We start from the raw sequence: 14,292 nt of genomic DNA on the forward strand, positions 1-14,292 counted from the left end.
AGGTGGAGGGCCGGAAACAGTGTACCTGCACACACTGGTGTTTTTTTCTTGTTAAATGGCTTGATGCATTTCTCCCCTCTGGATTTTGAGTGTGTGTGCATATGGTTATGTGAGTGCTGCAAAAACCAAACATGCGCTCATTTTCTTTCAGGTGACTCCCACCTGTACCTCAACACCAGACTTGGTGAGTGTGTTTACATGTACTTGTAGTTTTAGCTTAATATTATGTGATCAGTGCAATCAATTAGTGCAGCAGAGTGACTCTTTTCTAACTGTTTCTCAGAACGGCTCCACTAAATCTACATCACAGAAGAAGAGAGGCTCCATACCAAGGTACCAGTAAGCCTGATTCACACATCAGTCAACAGAAAATTATATTTGACAACTAAAATGGGCACACAGAAAAAGAATGTACAGTAAAATAAACAATATGGGATTTAAGTTTTGAGCGCCTGATGGCTGTTTTGGCTGCATGAAAACAATGGATTTTCACAACATCCAGGGGTACAAGTGAGAAGCAAGTGATGGAGCATGTGATGGAGCGTCACTATGACTTTGACCTCACTTACATCACGGAGAGGATCATCTCTGTCTTCTTCCTGCCGGACCTGGAGGAGCAGCGGTACCGCAGAAACCTACAGGAAGTGGCCGCCATGCTCAAATCCAAGCACCAAGACAAGTTCTTGGTTAGTCGTGAAACTGAAATGAAGCCGATGTTGTAATGTGTCTCCTAAAAGGTCTGAATAACAGTGAAAGATTTGTTTTATTAAAATAAATGAAGCAGGTTTTATTTGCATAGTTGTGTAACTATGCAGAGAGGTTCATTCCTTCTCTGTGATCGATAAAGACGATCAATTACCATAACCTGCCCCCTCTGAATGTATTTGCTATATATTTGATCAGGTTGTGGTTGATAGAACAGAACTTTGACATCTCTTTATATGTATCTGTCTTTTCCAGCTACTGAATCTATCAGAGAAGAGACATGACATCTCCAGGCTTAACCCAAAGGCATGAGTATTTACATCTTCTCAAGCATGATGGACAGTTTGACACATTAGAAAACCAGAATTCACAACATCGTCTCTCCTCTGCGGTTCAGGTGCAGGACTACGGCTGGCCAGATCTTCACGCCCCACCCCTGGACAGGATCTGTGCTGTTTGTAAAGCCATGGAGACCTGGCTGACTTCTGACCCCCACAATGTAGTGGTCCTCCACTGCAAGGTAAGCGCATTCTGCATCCACATCTGCTGGCTTTGCTGTGAAAAATGAAAAACAGCTATTTCATGGATACTTTCATCTGCGGTCTGACAGGGTAACAAAGGAAAGACAGGGGTCATCGTGGCGGCCTACATGCACTACAGCAAGATATCAGCTGGGTAACCTGCACCATTATTAATCTAACAAGGCACTCCATACACCAACAAGATCAATCATCTGTGCTGAATTCACACCTGCCATCAAGGCTGCATTTCACCCAAGAAAAACTGGATCCCTGCATGCATCACCAGGGTGACACATTTAAAGATGCTCAGTTTACTAAGACTAAAATGAAAAATAAATGTACTTAAAGGTTTAAACAATTGTCAAGTTTGATGACAATTAATTTTCTGTTGATCAATTGCCTGATCATTTCAGTTCTAGATCACTGTCTGACTAAGTGCATTCATACCTTAAATGTTGCTGTAGAACATCTTAAATTGGTAACTAAAGTTGCCAAAAACAGCCTCATTACCTCCTGAAGAATCACTGTAGCTCCCTTTATTTGAGGTTGCGCTGATCTGTACTAAAGCATGTATAACACACCACTGGTTGTGTCCACAGAGCGGACCAGGCTCTCACTACACTTGCAATGAGAAAGTTCTGTGAAGACAAAGTCTCCTCTTCTCTACAGCCCTCTCAGAACAGGTGCAACTCTCTCTTTGTATTTCTTCCTTGGCCATAGATCGCTGCTTGCGCTGCTGCTCTCATCACATCAGCCTCTCTTCTTCAGGTACATCTACTACTTTGGCGGTTTGCTGTCCGGTACCATCAAAATGAACAGCAGTCCTCTGTTCCTCCACCAGGTCCTCATTCCATCACTGCCAAACTTCCAGGCTGGAGGAGGTCAGTTTAACACCAGTGCATTTTTGATAATATCTTACTGTTTTGTCATGGTGATTCTTATCTTTGAATAGTGAACAGTGAATTTGTATTACATTTCTCCTCAATGTATCTGCAGGTTTCTACCCTTTCCTGAAAATCTACCAGTCTCTACAGTTAGTCTACACATCAGGCGTCTAGTAAGTGCACGGCCAGTCGTCCAGTTGTACCACTGAGTGTGCAGACAGATGCCTTTCCTCTCCCAGTTCAACTGACAGATGTTGTCTATACAGACCACTGCCTGTGTTTAGTTGTAGGCTGGTCTGTGCTTATGTTGAAGTTAATGTTGTTTACCACTGTTCTACCCAACTGAGACATGTTTTGACTGGTTTATGTATATTATGAGCTGCTGTGGCTGTTTTTTTATTCTGTGTGTGTGTGTGTGTGTGTGTGTGTGTGTGTGTGTGTGTGTGTGTGTGTGTGTGTGTGTGTGTGTCCAGTGATCCCCAGAGCTCCAGGGCAAGGAAGCTGTGTGTGACTATGGAGCCAGCGCTATTATTAAAGGGGGACATTATGGTGAGAAATTGTTTATTTTGAACTGCATGTCATTAACTGGAAGCTTTACTATGATTAAAATCCTTTGTGTACTCATCCATCAATTGTTGTCATACCTAAATCCTTCCAGTCCCACTTAAACTGCAGTTTTTTGTCTCCTGGTGTACTTGATCATTTTGCCTGTAAAAAGTGCTTGATTATTTTTAAACCACTTTAAGCTGCAAATCCTCTGTCGACTGTGAACACGCATGCTTAATTACTTTCTTGCTCTTTCTTGCATGTCTCTTTGAGAGGGTGAAAAAAACATTCAAAGCCCTTAGCGACAAAAAAAGACACATAGGTGCTTCATTTATCTCAGAGAATAATTGGTTGCCACAGCAGCAACACGCACTGAAGACATACGATCCAAAAAAACAGCGCATATCACAAAGCAAATTCAGATCTGATTTACTATTGTGTCACACTTGTGTGCTAAATCATAAACATTTTGAGACAGTCCATGTGAAATGATCTTTCTCCTGCAGGTGAAGTGCTACCACCGGCGGAGTCGAGCAGCGGAGAGGGAGGTGGTGTTCAGAGTCCAGTTCCACACCTGCACTGTTCACGGAGCCCAGCTGTGGTTTGGCAAGACTGAACTGGACCTGGCCTGCACAGGTATACGAACAGAGGCTCAATGGTTTCTTAGGAAATGCATGGAATAGTAAGTAGGAGCATTACTCCTCGTGTCTAAGGAAAACCATAGTACCACATCACTGCTGGGAGGTTGTTTAGACTATACTAGTGCTTCACTACACTAAAAATTGAATATATTGTAATTGTAAACATTTGAATGAAAGAATGGAAACGTCCTGCAGTAGATTTCCGTTGCTCCATCAAAATAGTTTACATGGTCATGTAATTCAGGAGTGTCTCATCTTTCAGACCACTGTAGTGTTTTTGTGTATTTTGAGACAAATATCAAATGACCGTGTCAGTTCAGATGAAACAGAAACACTTGTGCGTGGCTCACTGAGCAGCGGTCTCATGACAGTTACTCTAAGTGCTACATGCTGACGCAGGCATACAATGTATAAATAATATTACCCACGCTCATGCATGAAAGTAAAAAGAAAATTCATTCCAGATGCATTTCTTTGAACTGTTATGCTCTGATTCCATTATTATACATATTTCCACTTCACAGATCACACCTTCTTGTGACTGTTTTTTTTCTCAGTCTCCGTTGTTACAGAGACGGTCTGGGTATTTCAGTCCTTGCCTTTGTGCTTGTCTTTCTGTAGATGACAGGTTCCCTCCAGATGCTACGGTTGAGTTTATCTTCTCCAATGGACCAGAAAAAATGAAAGGTGATTATTATTAACTGGCTGTCTGTCACTGTATCCTTTGGTGCATGTTATGCACCTAATCTCTTTCTTTTTACATTTTCATATGTATCATATCAAAATGTCTGCTTTCCAAGGTCAAGAGTACCGTAAGAATGACGCCTCCATCAAAGTGGACTACAACACCTCAGACCCAGTGGTCAGGTGGGATTCTTATGAGAATTTTAACCTGCACCACCAAGACAGCATGGAAAGTAAGACATGTACACAATCACAGGTATAAAACTTAAGCTTTATGTTAGGGGCATCACCACACACCCCCTTCTTGTTTCTATCAGATATCTCTCATACGAGGGGCCCTCTGGATGGCAGCCTGTACGCCCAGGTGAGGAAGCGTCGTGGGCCAGGCTCCACTGCCTCAACAGCATCTCCCAACGGGTGCCTCACCAGCAGCCCAACAGTCAAGCCTCAAACTCCCAGCCAGCCCCAGCCTCTCAACTACACCTCTGACTCTGGCCACTCCTCAGCCCCCTCTGATCAACTAGAAGATGCCTCTTCTTCCATAAAAACTGCCAGTCCGTCGAGGAGAGGAGACGGGGAAGATGGAGTAAAGGAGAAAACAAGATCGAAAGAAAGGGACAGAGAGACTGCTATTTTAGATGACGGAGACCCGTCAAGTCCCAGGGCTCTGAGGCGAGAGCACTCATGTTGTGGTCGAGCAGGTACAAAGTGTGCTGACGTGATGGGATGGGAGAGGGGACAAGAGCCCTGCCTTTCTAACAGTCATTGTCTCGGCCGTTGCAGCAGCATTAAAAAACATCCAAAAAGCCAAACTCTGCCGGCTTTACCATCCAAATCTGTGTCTCCACCTCCTCCTCATTCAACTCATATGGAACTCTGCCATCGACACAGTGCCCATCCTTTACCAGAGTTACCATGGGAACGTCCACCCCCACCCCCACCACTGCCCTGTCTCCTCAGGCCCTGCTACCCTTACTCCACCCCTGAACGCATGCACCCACACAGCCACACCCTCCCAGCCTCAAACAGACTCTGCACTGGGGAAGAGTGTCACCTCTTCCATTATTCCAGCCACAACCCAGCCACTCATCTCTCCCATCAATCACTGCCCTCCAGCCCTTACAGGGAAATGTTCTTCAGCTCTCCAACACCATCCTCTGGCTGCTCCTGCCGGGACTGCTCCAGTCGGCAAGAGCACCAATCAGCCTCAGTTAGAACATTCCACCCACTGCACCCCGACCAATCAGAAAACCAACACTGGTCCCAAGGAGCAGGGGTGCAACGAACAAGAGAGGCACCTCCACTGTGGGAAAGTGAAAATCCATGGGAGATAGCAAGAGAGGCAGAAATTTGGCAGTGCAAATCAGCCATGCCAGCATTTCGCATCTGCCACTCTGCTTTGGATCAGGGTCCAAACCCAGAGCATCCTAGATATGTCATCGGACCTCACCAGGGCTACCCCAGCCCGCAGTCTCTGATGGATGTGCGGGATGGAGCCAGCAGTGGGTACCACACTCCTCCACAGCCCTGCCACTCCTGCCCCTGCTCTCCTTATCAGTCATCCCCAGCCGAGAGCCATGAAAGCCGAGGTTACGCCTCAGGGTATCACTCTGGATCTGCCTCGCCTCTGCCCGCCAGTAGTCCCTCTCCTGGAAGAGGCAGGCTGCCCGAGACCCCCTCTGCATCTAGAGCTGAGCATCACAAAGGTGAATGATGGATGTAGTGAGGGTTGGGTTTTTATTGTTTTTTTTTTACACTTTTGAATGTCGGTTACTTGATTTATCACTTTTCTTTCTCATTTCTTTGTAATGCCTTCATCTCATCTTGTTTTATCTCACTTCTCAAAGTGGAAAAGACTGTGGCTAACGTAGAGGATGACATATCCCAGGGTTCAGAGGGTAAATCGGACACCAATGGCCAGTCAAGCACCCCTGGACTGGACTCTGATCATGACTACACAATCATTGGTAGCAGTAGTCCCACACACACAGAAGACAGGTTGGTAAAACGTTCCTTTTTGACTATTAATGCTGAAAATAAAATATATCCATGTCTGTAGATAATTATCTTATTTTTACAATACTTTTCATTAGTGTAACTGCTGACAGCCCTCCTCAAAATCAAGAAACTTCTACACAACTGGAGTCCGACACAAATAGTGGCAAAACTATGACACCAGTACCAAGAGAAACTCAAAGCCAAAGTTCCAGCATATCCATAAACTCCACACAACCATCAAGTGAGAACTTGAGCTCTGATGGTAGGCTTGGGGCAGCCAAGATCACAGGGAGTGCAGGGGCATCTAACCAATTACACAGTTCAAGCTATGCCACAGTCTTCATCACTCCAGTCCAAGTGCAGCTGAATGGCTCTGCCCTCCCTGGTGACTCCCCATCGGACAGCAGCAGAGGTGCATCCATGAACCCTTCAGCCAGTCTAAGTTCTAGCCCTTCCTCCACTTCCCCAAATTCCCCTATTGGCTCCCCGGACCTCCAGTCTTCTCCCCAGCGATGCACATCAGCCACAGACGCAGCAGGACAAAGACTGACTCCGGACAGAGACAGCTTAGCCGACACCAAACCACCATCACCTGTGCCCGACGGATATCACACACCAACCTTCCCTTTAGCGTCCTATTACTACCCATTGCTAAATGTCCCTCATGTGCCATACACTGGGTACACTGCAATCACCATCCCCGCCATCCAGCCACCACTCCCCGAGAAGAAACGCCTTTCAACCACACCAGGGTCCCTGAATGGGCACAACTCTCTGCTCCGGGCCTCCTCAGCTCCTTCCCCCACACACCACGTTACTTTCTCCACCGCTGTGGCAGAGCAGAGACGGGGGTCTGCACAACACAGCTGTAGGGAGGAGACAGACATCAGGGTCAATGCAAAGTTTGTCCAGGACAGCTCCAAGTACTGGTATAAACCAGGCATCTCCAGAGACCAAGGTGAGGATTATAATGAGGGATTGTGAGGGATATGTAGTGTTTGTATTTATCATTACCAAACAATCCAGCCTTCTTTGACCATTAATGATCAGATGATACAGTTTCATGAAACTTGATCCATCATAGCAGAAACAGCAGCACCCCTTCTCTAATGTGTCTTCTTTACTTGTAGCCATAGCTGTTTTGAAGGACAAGGAACCAGGAACCTTTCTGATCAGAGACAGTAACTCCTTCCAGGGGGCCTATGGCCTGGCCCTCAAGGTGGCCACCCCACCTCCTAATGCCAACATCATTGGCAGCAAAGGTATCCATCATGAATGTGTTGTTAATATCAATGAACTGGCAACCAGCTGGCCTTTCTTTGACGTGTCATGGGAGGAAAAGCACAGGTGTGAAAAATAAAGTTCATGATGAGTGCTTCAGTTTTGGGGTCCTGGCGCTGTGCATGCCGGCTCGCTGTTCCACTGTCACAGCTTACTGAGACACTTGAATAGAACAGTTAATGTTATTAGTAACACCTGTGCTTCTCCTGCTATGACAAGCCAAGATGTCTGCTGTGAAAAGGGTTTATGGTGGATGTTTTTCTTGGCACCAGTCAGGTCACATCACTCTTCCACTCAGCCAACTATACACAGACGTTTGATGGCAGTATTTTCTGCTTCAGCAGCTGATTAATTACATGATTTCCACTCATCCACTAAGCCTATTTGAGCAGCCAAAATGACTGCTGATTGGTTTGTGAGGAAAATGCTTGCTACCAAATAAGTGTACAAAATCACATTTACATTTTTGTTGCTATAATGAAGAAAAATAAATCCATAAACATTTCATACTTGAGCTGAAATGATGTATATTAGTTGACGACAACTGCATCACTAATTCTTTACCTTAATGCAGAATTAAGCACTGGTACCAAATGTAAGGCACAGGTACCAAAAAGAAGAATACTAATGTTTATGGTTTCCTGTGTGTGTCTGTTCTTGCTGCCAGAACAATAAATGCTGATCATAGACCATAAATTTTTATGAATTTCGGATTCACTGTTCATGCATGAGATGAAAAACACAGATGAGGCAGAGCTGTGATGATGAAGAAAGGAAGTGACGTTATTGTTCTCGACAGGTTTACAGGAATCAGAATCTCATATTTTTGGTATTTTTCTTCATCCTCACAGAATATGCTCTGCAGCACGACAGTCTGACTTATTTTTCACCCTCCTCTCCCTCCCTTCTCACCCTCCTCTCCTCTCCCCCAGGGGATCCTCTGGAACAGCTGGTGAGACACTTCCTCATCGAGACGGGGCCACGGGGAGTGAAGATCAAGGGCTGTCAGAACGAGTCCTACTTCGGTCAGTTATGTGGGCGACACAACTGCCATGATATGTTTCACGTATTTAGTTATGTACAAGATACTGAAGCGCATTGCTTTAACCTGTTAACTTCGAGAAAGTGTGTTTTTTTTTAATTATCTCTTTCCCAGTCCACTATTTTCTTTCTTTTAATACCTTCTAATCTGCCATGATCTTAATCTGTGGTGCCTATTTTCTTTTTCTGTCTCAGGAAGTTTATCTGCCCTGGTGTACCAACATTCAATTACTCCCATCTCTCTGCCATGTGCCCTTCGCGTCCCAGAAAAAGGTCAAATCAGTGTCACAACATTTAAATGTCATGATTTTTATTCTAAAATGAAATATCTGCATTTTTAACAAATACAGATTCAATATGTGAGAGCAACTAAACATGTCAAGGGTCACAGGCTGCATTCTCAATAATTTAGACAGTGCTGTTATGTAACTGAACACTATGATGTTTCAGACCTGGTTGGGGAGCTTCAGGAGATTCAGAGTGCAACAAACACCAGCACAGCGGCCGACCTCCTTAAACAAGGAGCAGGTAGTACATGAGCTTGTTTTGTTTTTGGTGATTGTGTTGTTACATGACCTTCCATGGAGGACCGCTCACATGCACTGCAATACTAACCACTGACCAGCGGAGGCTGCTCAAGCCTCATATTTTCAAAGCGCTGAGCCAAAGGAGAACATGTTTATGTTAATCCATGTTTTCACATCTCTCTCACAAACAAGCTTGCAACGTGCTCTACCTGAACTCTGTGGAAACCGAATCGTTGACGGGGCCCGAGGCTGTTTCCAAGGCAACCAAGTGTACTTTGGCTCTGAATCCACGTCCGGCGGCCACAGTGGTCCACTTCAAAGTGTCTGCTCAGGGCATCACTCTAACCGACAGCAAAAGAAGGTACATCTAAGACACAGCAATCTTACTTCTTAGCAACTTTTTCAATTCAGCGGATGTAACAAACTTTCCAGAAGCTAATGCCAAAGACAAATGAGTCATAATGGGGCTTGTGTCCACACAGGCTGTTCTTCAGGAGACACTACCCCATCAACAGCGTGACTTTCAGCAGTCTCGACCCCCAAGACCAGAGGTTAGAAACAGATATTGACAGTATGATTTAAACAAACTCTACATATGCTTGTACGTGTTACTGCTGTTTATCTTTAGTAAAGGCAGTAACATCTGTGTGCTTGCTGCTGCTGCACGTATTGACTTATATTTTAGAAATATAAGATCTCTGTGATTTGTACGTGTGCTTTTTGACTGAAAGAGGTGAAGGTAGATTGCTAATCAGTGCCTTGTATGTATAAAACAGTCTCCATGTCTTGTTATTCATGTTTTCCTACATTTTGTCTCTGTGTCTCTATCTGTGTACCCGTGCTTCAGGTGGACTAATTCTGATAGCACGTCAAGCAAGTAAGTGCTTGAGTCATCGTGTGTTTTTCTTTGCCAGTGATATTATTGACTGGTACAGTGCTACTTTGCATGGCAACAAATTGTAATCAGATTTGGTACCCTGACTTCAAGAGACACAATCTGGTTTGTTTCAGAGTCAAACAGAATTTGCTGCTCTGTCTCTTGACCTCTCATCTGTCCTTTTTGCCGCAGGATGTTTGGCTTCGTGGCGAGGCGGACGGGCAGTGCTACAGAGAACGTGTGTCACCTGTTTGCTGAGATGGACCCCGAGCAGCCAGCTGTGGCCATTGTCAACTTCATCAACAAAGTCATGCTGGGACCACAGCTACACAGATGAGAGAGCGGGAGAATGTGAAAACTGTGGACTGTGGGGGATCTGGGGGAGATGTTAATATGATTTTGACATGTGTTTTAATGAAGTGTGCGTGTGTGTATCTACATTTCTGCTTGCATTTGTACAGGTGGCACCACTGTGCTTCTGACAGATCAGCGCTCCATAGCACAAAGTATTGTATATATGTGAGTTTCCGACAGTTAGAGGGGAATAGTTCAATATGCCAAAGACTGACCTAACTTTGGTAACATTTACCGAATGAGATTGGAGGAAAAAAGTTTTTTGTTTTGTTTGTTTTTTTTTGCTCTTGATAGTCATTTTGTCATCTTGTTTCAAACAGTTCACATAATGTGCTACAAACTTCACAGACTGCGTGAGTGACAATCGGATGGTTCAGGTCTCAGCAATGTAGGAGAATGTAAGAGTCATGTTTTCAGGTGTAAAGTGGCATAATCGCTATTTTGGTCCTTATGCAATGTGAGGAAGTGATTTGACGAAAGTAAGAGATAGTGTATTTTGATTTAAGATGAAGGTGTCTCTAGTGACATTTTAACTCAGTTTGTAACAATCAGCATTTTGTTCCCATTACAAATACACTATTAACGTGTATATTTGTTGAAGTGATAACCACAGTTGTTGTAGCCTATTATGCTAAACGTAACTACAACTGAAAAACACAGATAGACAATTTAACAAAATGTTATGTAGCTACGAATTACATAAGCAATTAGAAGGGAAGTCTCCCTTTAAGACAGATTTAACATATGGAATTGAAAAGATCATGGACAGAGCATACATGGACGACTTGTCTATGGCTAACAAATAATAAAAAGCCTTACTTTGGGAAGTTAAATAATGCTATGGACTCAAAGGACATCCTCATATGAGAAAATGTACAACGTCTGCAATGTTGGTAATGACATTATTAAAAAGAGCCAGTGCAGATTAGCATTAGCCATATCACAGATTAGTCTTGGCCCTGGTTGTGTCTGTTTAACTAATCAATATCATCCATGGCAACAAATAATGTGTGGGTTATGTTTCAGAGGAGTTTCACTTAAAGCCAAAGACTTAATTATTGTGTAAAGATATTTTGAATGTTTGATTTTTTATTATTATTTTTTTTAATCAATACATTTTTGTTGTTTGGTATTTGTGTGTTTTCTATGAACTTATACAGTATTTAGATGACTTAAGCACAATTGTTATTTTTTCATAAAGGATTTTTATGTAAAAGAAGTAATATATTTTAGTCCTCTGAGGTGGCAAGAAGAATGGTATATGTCATAGCTGACAGGAAGTTTCAGTAATAAAATCAAATCAAACACAAGTGTATGCTTCATCATTTAAAGGCTTCTTGTAAAATCCATTTTGAAATATGACATCTTACCACTTATTTGCAGATCGAATCGTATAGTTCTTGCTAGGTTTTTTGTTAGTTACCAAGAGCAGGTAAAAGTGATTAAATTTGATTAAATTTAGTGCAACACTTTGCTTTGTGTATGACTTTTTCACATATTTTGAGCTTTTGCATTTACCATTCACCTTGAAACAGCACAATTCATGACGTACGCATTCATCCTTTCTTCTTTTTGAGGTTTTACTCATCTTTAACATTGCATAACAACCTCCTGGATACACGTCCTTATTTTTAGTCATGTAATTAGTCCACTTGCTCTCATAAAATCATCTTCTGACCACCACACTGTCTCCACACTCTAATATACTTACACACTGGTCTTTATCCAGCCTGCTTTCTGTAACTGTGCGAGCATTGCTTGTCAGTCCCTGCATTTTACAAGGATATGCTGCTCTGCATATTTTCAAAAGGTTTTCAACATCAAAAAGTCACTGTCTCTTTATTTACTTGAGCTCTTCTTATCTCATCCTCCAAACACTTCCTCTCCTAAATCTGCTGTGGTACATATCCACTGTGCCTCTTCTCTCCAAGAAACATTAGCCTCTTTCCTTCACACTCACTGAGATTCTTCCCTCTCCCCATAATTGACTACATACAACTCATAGCTACAATTCTTGTGTTCCCCCATTACTAAGTGTTTACATGACATAACATATTTCATCCTTCCCTGGTGCAGTCCCACCTGTTTTAGCCAGTACCTTCTTTAATTCTCACATGTTAAATGAGACATTTTGTTCATCCTTTGAGCTATTCTGTCTCCTCAGGAGAATTATTGGAATGGGTAGTTATCCCATTTACAATTTCTCAAGTTTAGTCCTCATTGGTTCCAGCTACAGGTTAAAAGGATGAGGTCCCACCGAGATTTGAACTCGGATCGCTGGATTCAAAGTCCAGAGTGCTAACCATTACACCATGGGACCAACTCCATCACTCACACCCACAGAAAGGTATTTCTGGTGAAATCGGACACTGATACCTGTCCTATTTTGTTTTTCTATTTGTGAATATCATATTACTTCTCCGATTGCCTGACCATAACGGTACGGTATTACAATGGTTCAACTCTTATTCTGAATAATTACTAGCCCATGTTTCGCCATTACTAGTTAGCTAACTAAAGCTAACATAGCTAACTCTGATAGGCTAACGAAACTCGTTGTGTGGTGAGACAACTGCGTCGTAGTGTCATATCACAGGCTGCTTGTTATTAATACAGGCATCCACCTTCAGTTGCAGACCCCGACCACATTTGTCTAACCGAGTATGTGTTATCAATTAACATTACTGAAGCTAGAGAGTCACGCTAACTACTCGCTTTTGTGGTCTGCTAGCTAGCGTCTTATCCGGTTTGTCAAAATAAAAGCTTTGGTTTCAAAGTAAAATTTACATTACATAAAATGTGTCAAATTATTTATAAAAATACGGCTATTATTTTTATGTGAGTTTAAAGACTAGACTAAACTGTCGTTCAACCAAATGTATTTTTTTTTTCCAGGAAGCTATATATAATTGTCTTAAGCATCTTTATGCTGGAGGCTGGGCCATAGCCCTTTGTCTTGTTTTGAAGTGATTGCATAATTATTAGGAAAGAAAACATAGCTGCCTTTGAAAAATGGCAAGAGTCTCATGATCACTCATGATGAGTACAGTACATCTGAAAACAGAACAAGAAAGGCTTCAACAATAAGGTGCTTTTACGTGACCCCCACTGATACCATGACGATGCTAAGTGGCAAAGGGTAAAAGGTTGTTTGTGCTGGTGTGAAAGAGGTTACTTTGTGCATTACACTCAATCAAAACACACAGATTATTATTAGGTCTTTCAAAGAACCTAATGATTAACCAGTTACAGAAGTGTTTTTCCAGCCCAGCTGTTTCACAGGTTCTCTGTCCAACTCTACTCTCAGCACTTAATCCAGTTGACTGGGTTGTCACTTATTTAATATACTATGATATAGTGAGATCTTCATACTTTGTATTTTTATTTATTTATTTATTTATTTTTACCTTTGTTTCTGAGAAACCATAAAAGCCCCACTTTGGTGTGATTGCTTGGAACTAGCTCAACTGGCTGCATAGAAGTGCATTTCATGGCAGACACTTAGGGATTCATGGCTCACTTCCCCTTTACCATTTTACAACGCAACACAGTGATATTTAGCTCTGTGGTGGTGTTGAAGCCGAGGGACCGATGTGTAATAATCCGGTATAGTAATGGCTGATTAGTGGCCATGTTGTCTCTCATCCTACCAGAGGAGGGAACTAGAGGGACTTTATAGACCACAGATGTCTTCTGGTGTAGTCAGATCTCCATATTGCAGCACCCTGCGAGCCTCTTGCGGAAAACAGTGGGACCACAGTATGAGGTTTCAAATTTTTCTGTCTGGGAATGAAAGATCACAGTCAGCCTCACCGCATCACTAAATTTGAGAACTGGCTCACATAGCAACTGCAATACCTGTTTCTAATAAGTCCTGTTATTTTTGTTATTTTTGTGTCGTATTAAGTCTAAGAACTGCAGGATGCAGGAACAGCTTCCACCCCCTCATGGCTATCTTCTGAGGAATTATAAAAAGAAAAATAACCTTTGATCTCTTAAGTAAATATTTGAAGGAGATAAAGGAATTCCAACAATGCTCAAGACTGTTTGAGATAAAACTCACGAGCTCATGGAGTACTAATACTGAACCATTAGTCACACATTAAAACTACTTCTGTAAATATGTTTATCATTTACTTTACAACTGCTAAAATAACCAGATGTCTCACATACTTGCTTTAAGAAAAGTTTAAATAAATAATTTGAATTGGTTTATGCCTTGAGAAGAAAAGC

General features: G+C 42.6%; 1 protein-coding gene and 1 non-coding gene across 3 annotated transcripts in view; one reads left to right on the plus strand and one right to left on the minus strand.

Annotated features, from left to right (window-relative positions):
- Positions 1-11,406, plus strand: part of LOC143335227 (tensin-2-like) — a 28,850-nt gene extending 17,444 nt beyond the window's left edge. The window contains exons 4-27 of one of the 2 annotated variants that reach the window (XM_076754500.1): positions 152-184; positions 284-333; positions 503-686; positions 961-1,011; positions 1,103-1,225; positions 1,316-1,380; positions 1,826-1,909; positions 1,995-2,107; positions 2,223-2,283; positions 2,584-2,659; positions 3,163-3,292; positions 3,919-3,984; positions 4,098-4,214; positions 4,299-5,687; positions 5,829-5,979; positions 6,075-6,937; positions 7,110-7,241; positions 8,193-8,285; positions 8,497-8,574; positions 8,752-8,829; positions 9,021-9,189; positions 9,311-9,379; positions 9,676-9,705; positions 9,898-11,406. In XM_076754500.1, the coding sequence (XP_076610615.1) occupies positions 152-184; positions 284-333; positions 503-686; positions 961-1,011; positions 1,103-1,225; positions 1,316-1,380; positions 1,826-1,909; positions 1,995-2,107; positions 2,223-2,283; positions 2,584-2,659; positions 3,163-3,292; positions 3,919-3,984; positions 4,098-4,214; positions 4,299-5,687; positions 5,829-5,979; positions 6,075-6,937; positions 7,110-7,241; positions 8,193-8,285; positions 8,497-8,574; positions 8,752-8,829; positions 9,021-9,189; positions 9,311-9,379; positions 9,676-9,705; positions 9,898-10,042 (4,350 nt within the window). In that variant the 3' untranslated portion in view covers positions 10,043-11,406. Of the gene's footprint in view, positions 1-151; positions 185-283; positions 334-502; positions 687-960; positions 1,012-1,102; positions 1,226-1,315; positions 1,381-1,825; positions 1,910-1,994; positions 2,108-2,222; positions 2,284-2,583; positions 2,660-3,162; positions 3,293-3,918; positions 3,985-4,097; positions 4,215-4,298; positions 5,688-5,828; positions 5,980-6,074; positions 6,938-7,109; positions 7,242-8,192; positions 8,286-8,496; positions 8,575-8,751; positions 8,830-9,020; positions 9,190-9,310; positions 9,380-9,675; positions 9,706-9,897 lie in introns of those variants that run through there. The other variant, XM_076754493.1, reaches the window with a different exon arrangement.
- A 901-nt stretch (positions 11,407-12,307) lies between these two features.
- On the minus strand, positions 12,308-12,379 carry trnaq-uug (transfer RNA glutamine (anticodon UUG)). The gene has a single exon. It is a non-coding gene; the product is annotated as a tRNA-Gln (tRNA).
- Positions 12,380-14,292: the final 1,913 nt, after the last annotated feature.

Source organism: Chaetodon auriga, chromosome 2 (genome assembly GCF_051107435.1).
Source record: "Chaetodon auriga isolate fChaAug3 chromosome 2, fChaAug3.hap1, whole genome shotgun sequence".
In the NCBI taxonomy this organism is placed as follows: domain Eukaryota; kingdom Metazoa; phylum Chordata; class Actinopteri; order Chaetodontiformes; family Chaetodontidae; genus Chaetodon; species Chaetodon auriga.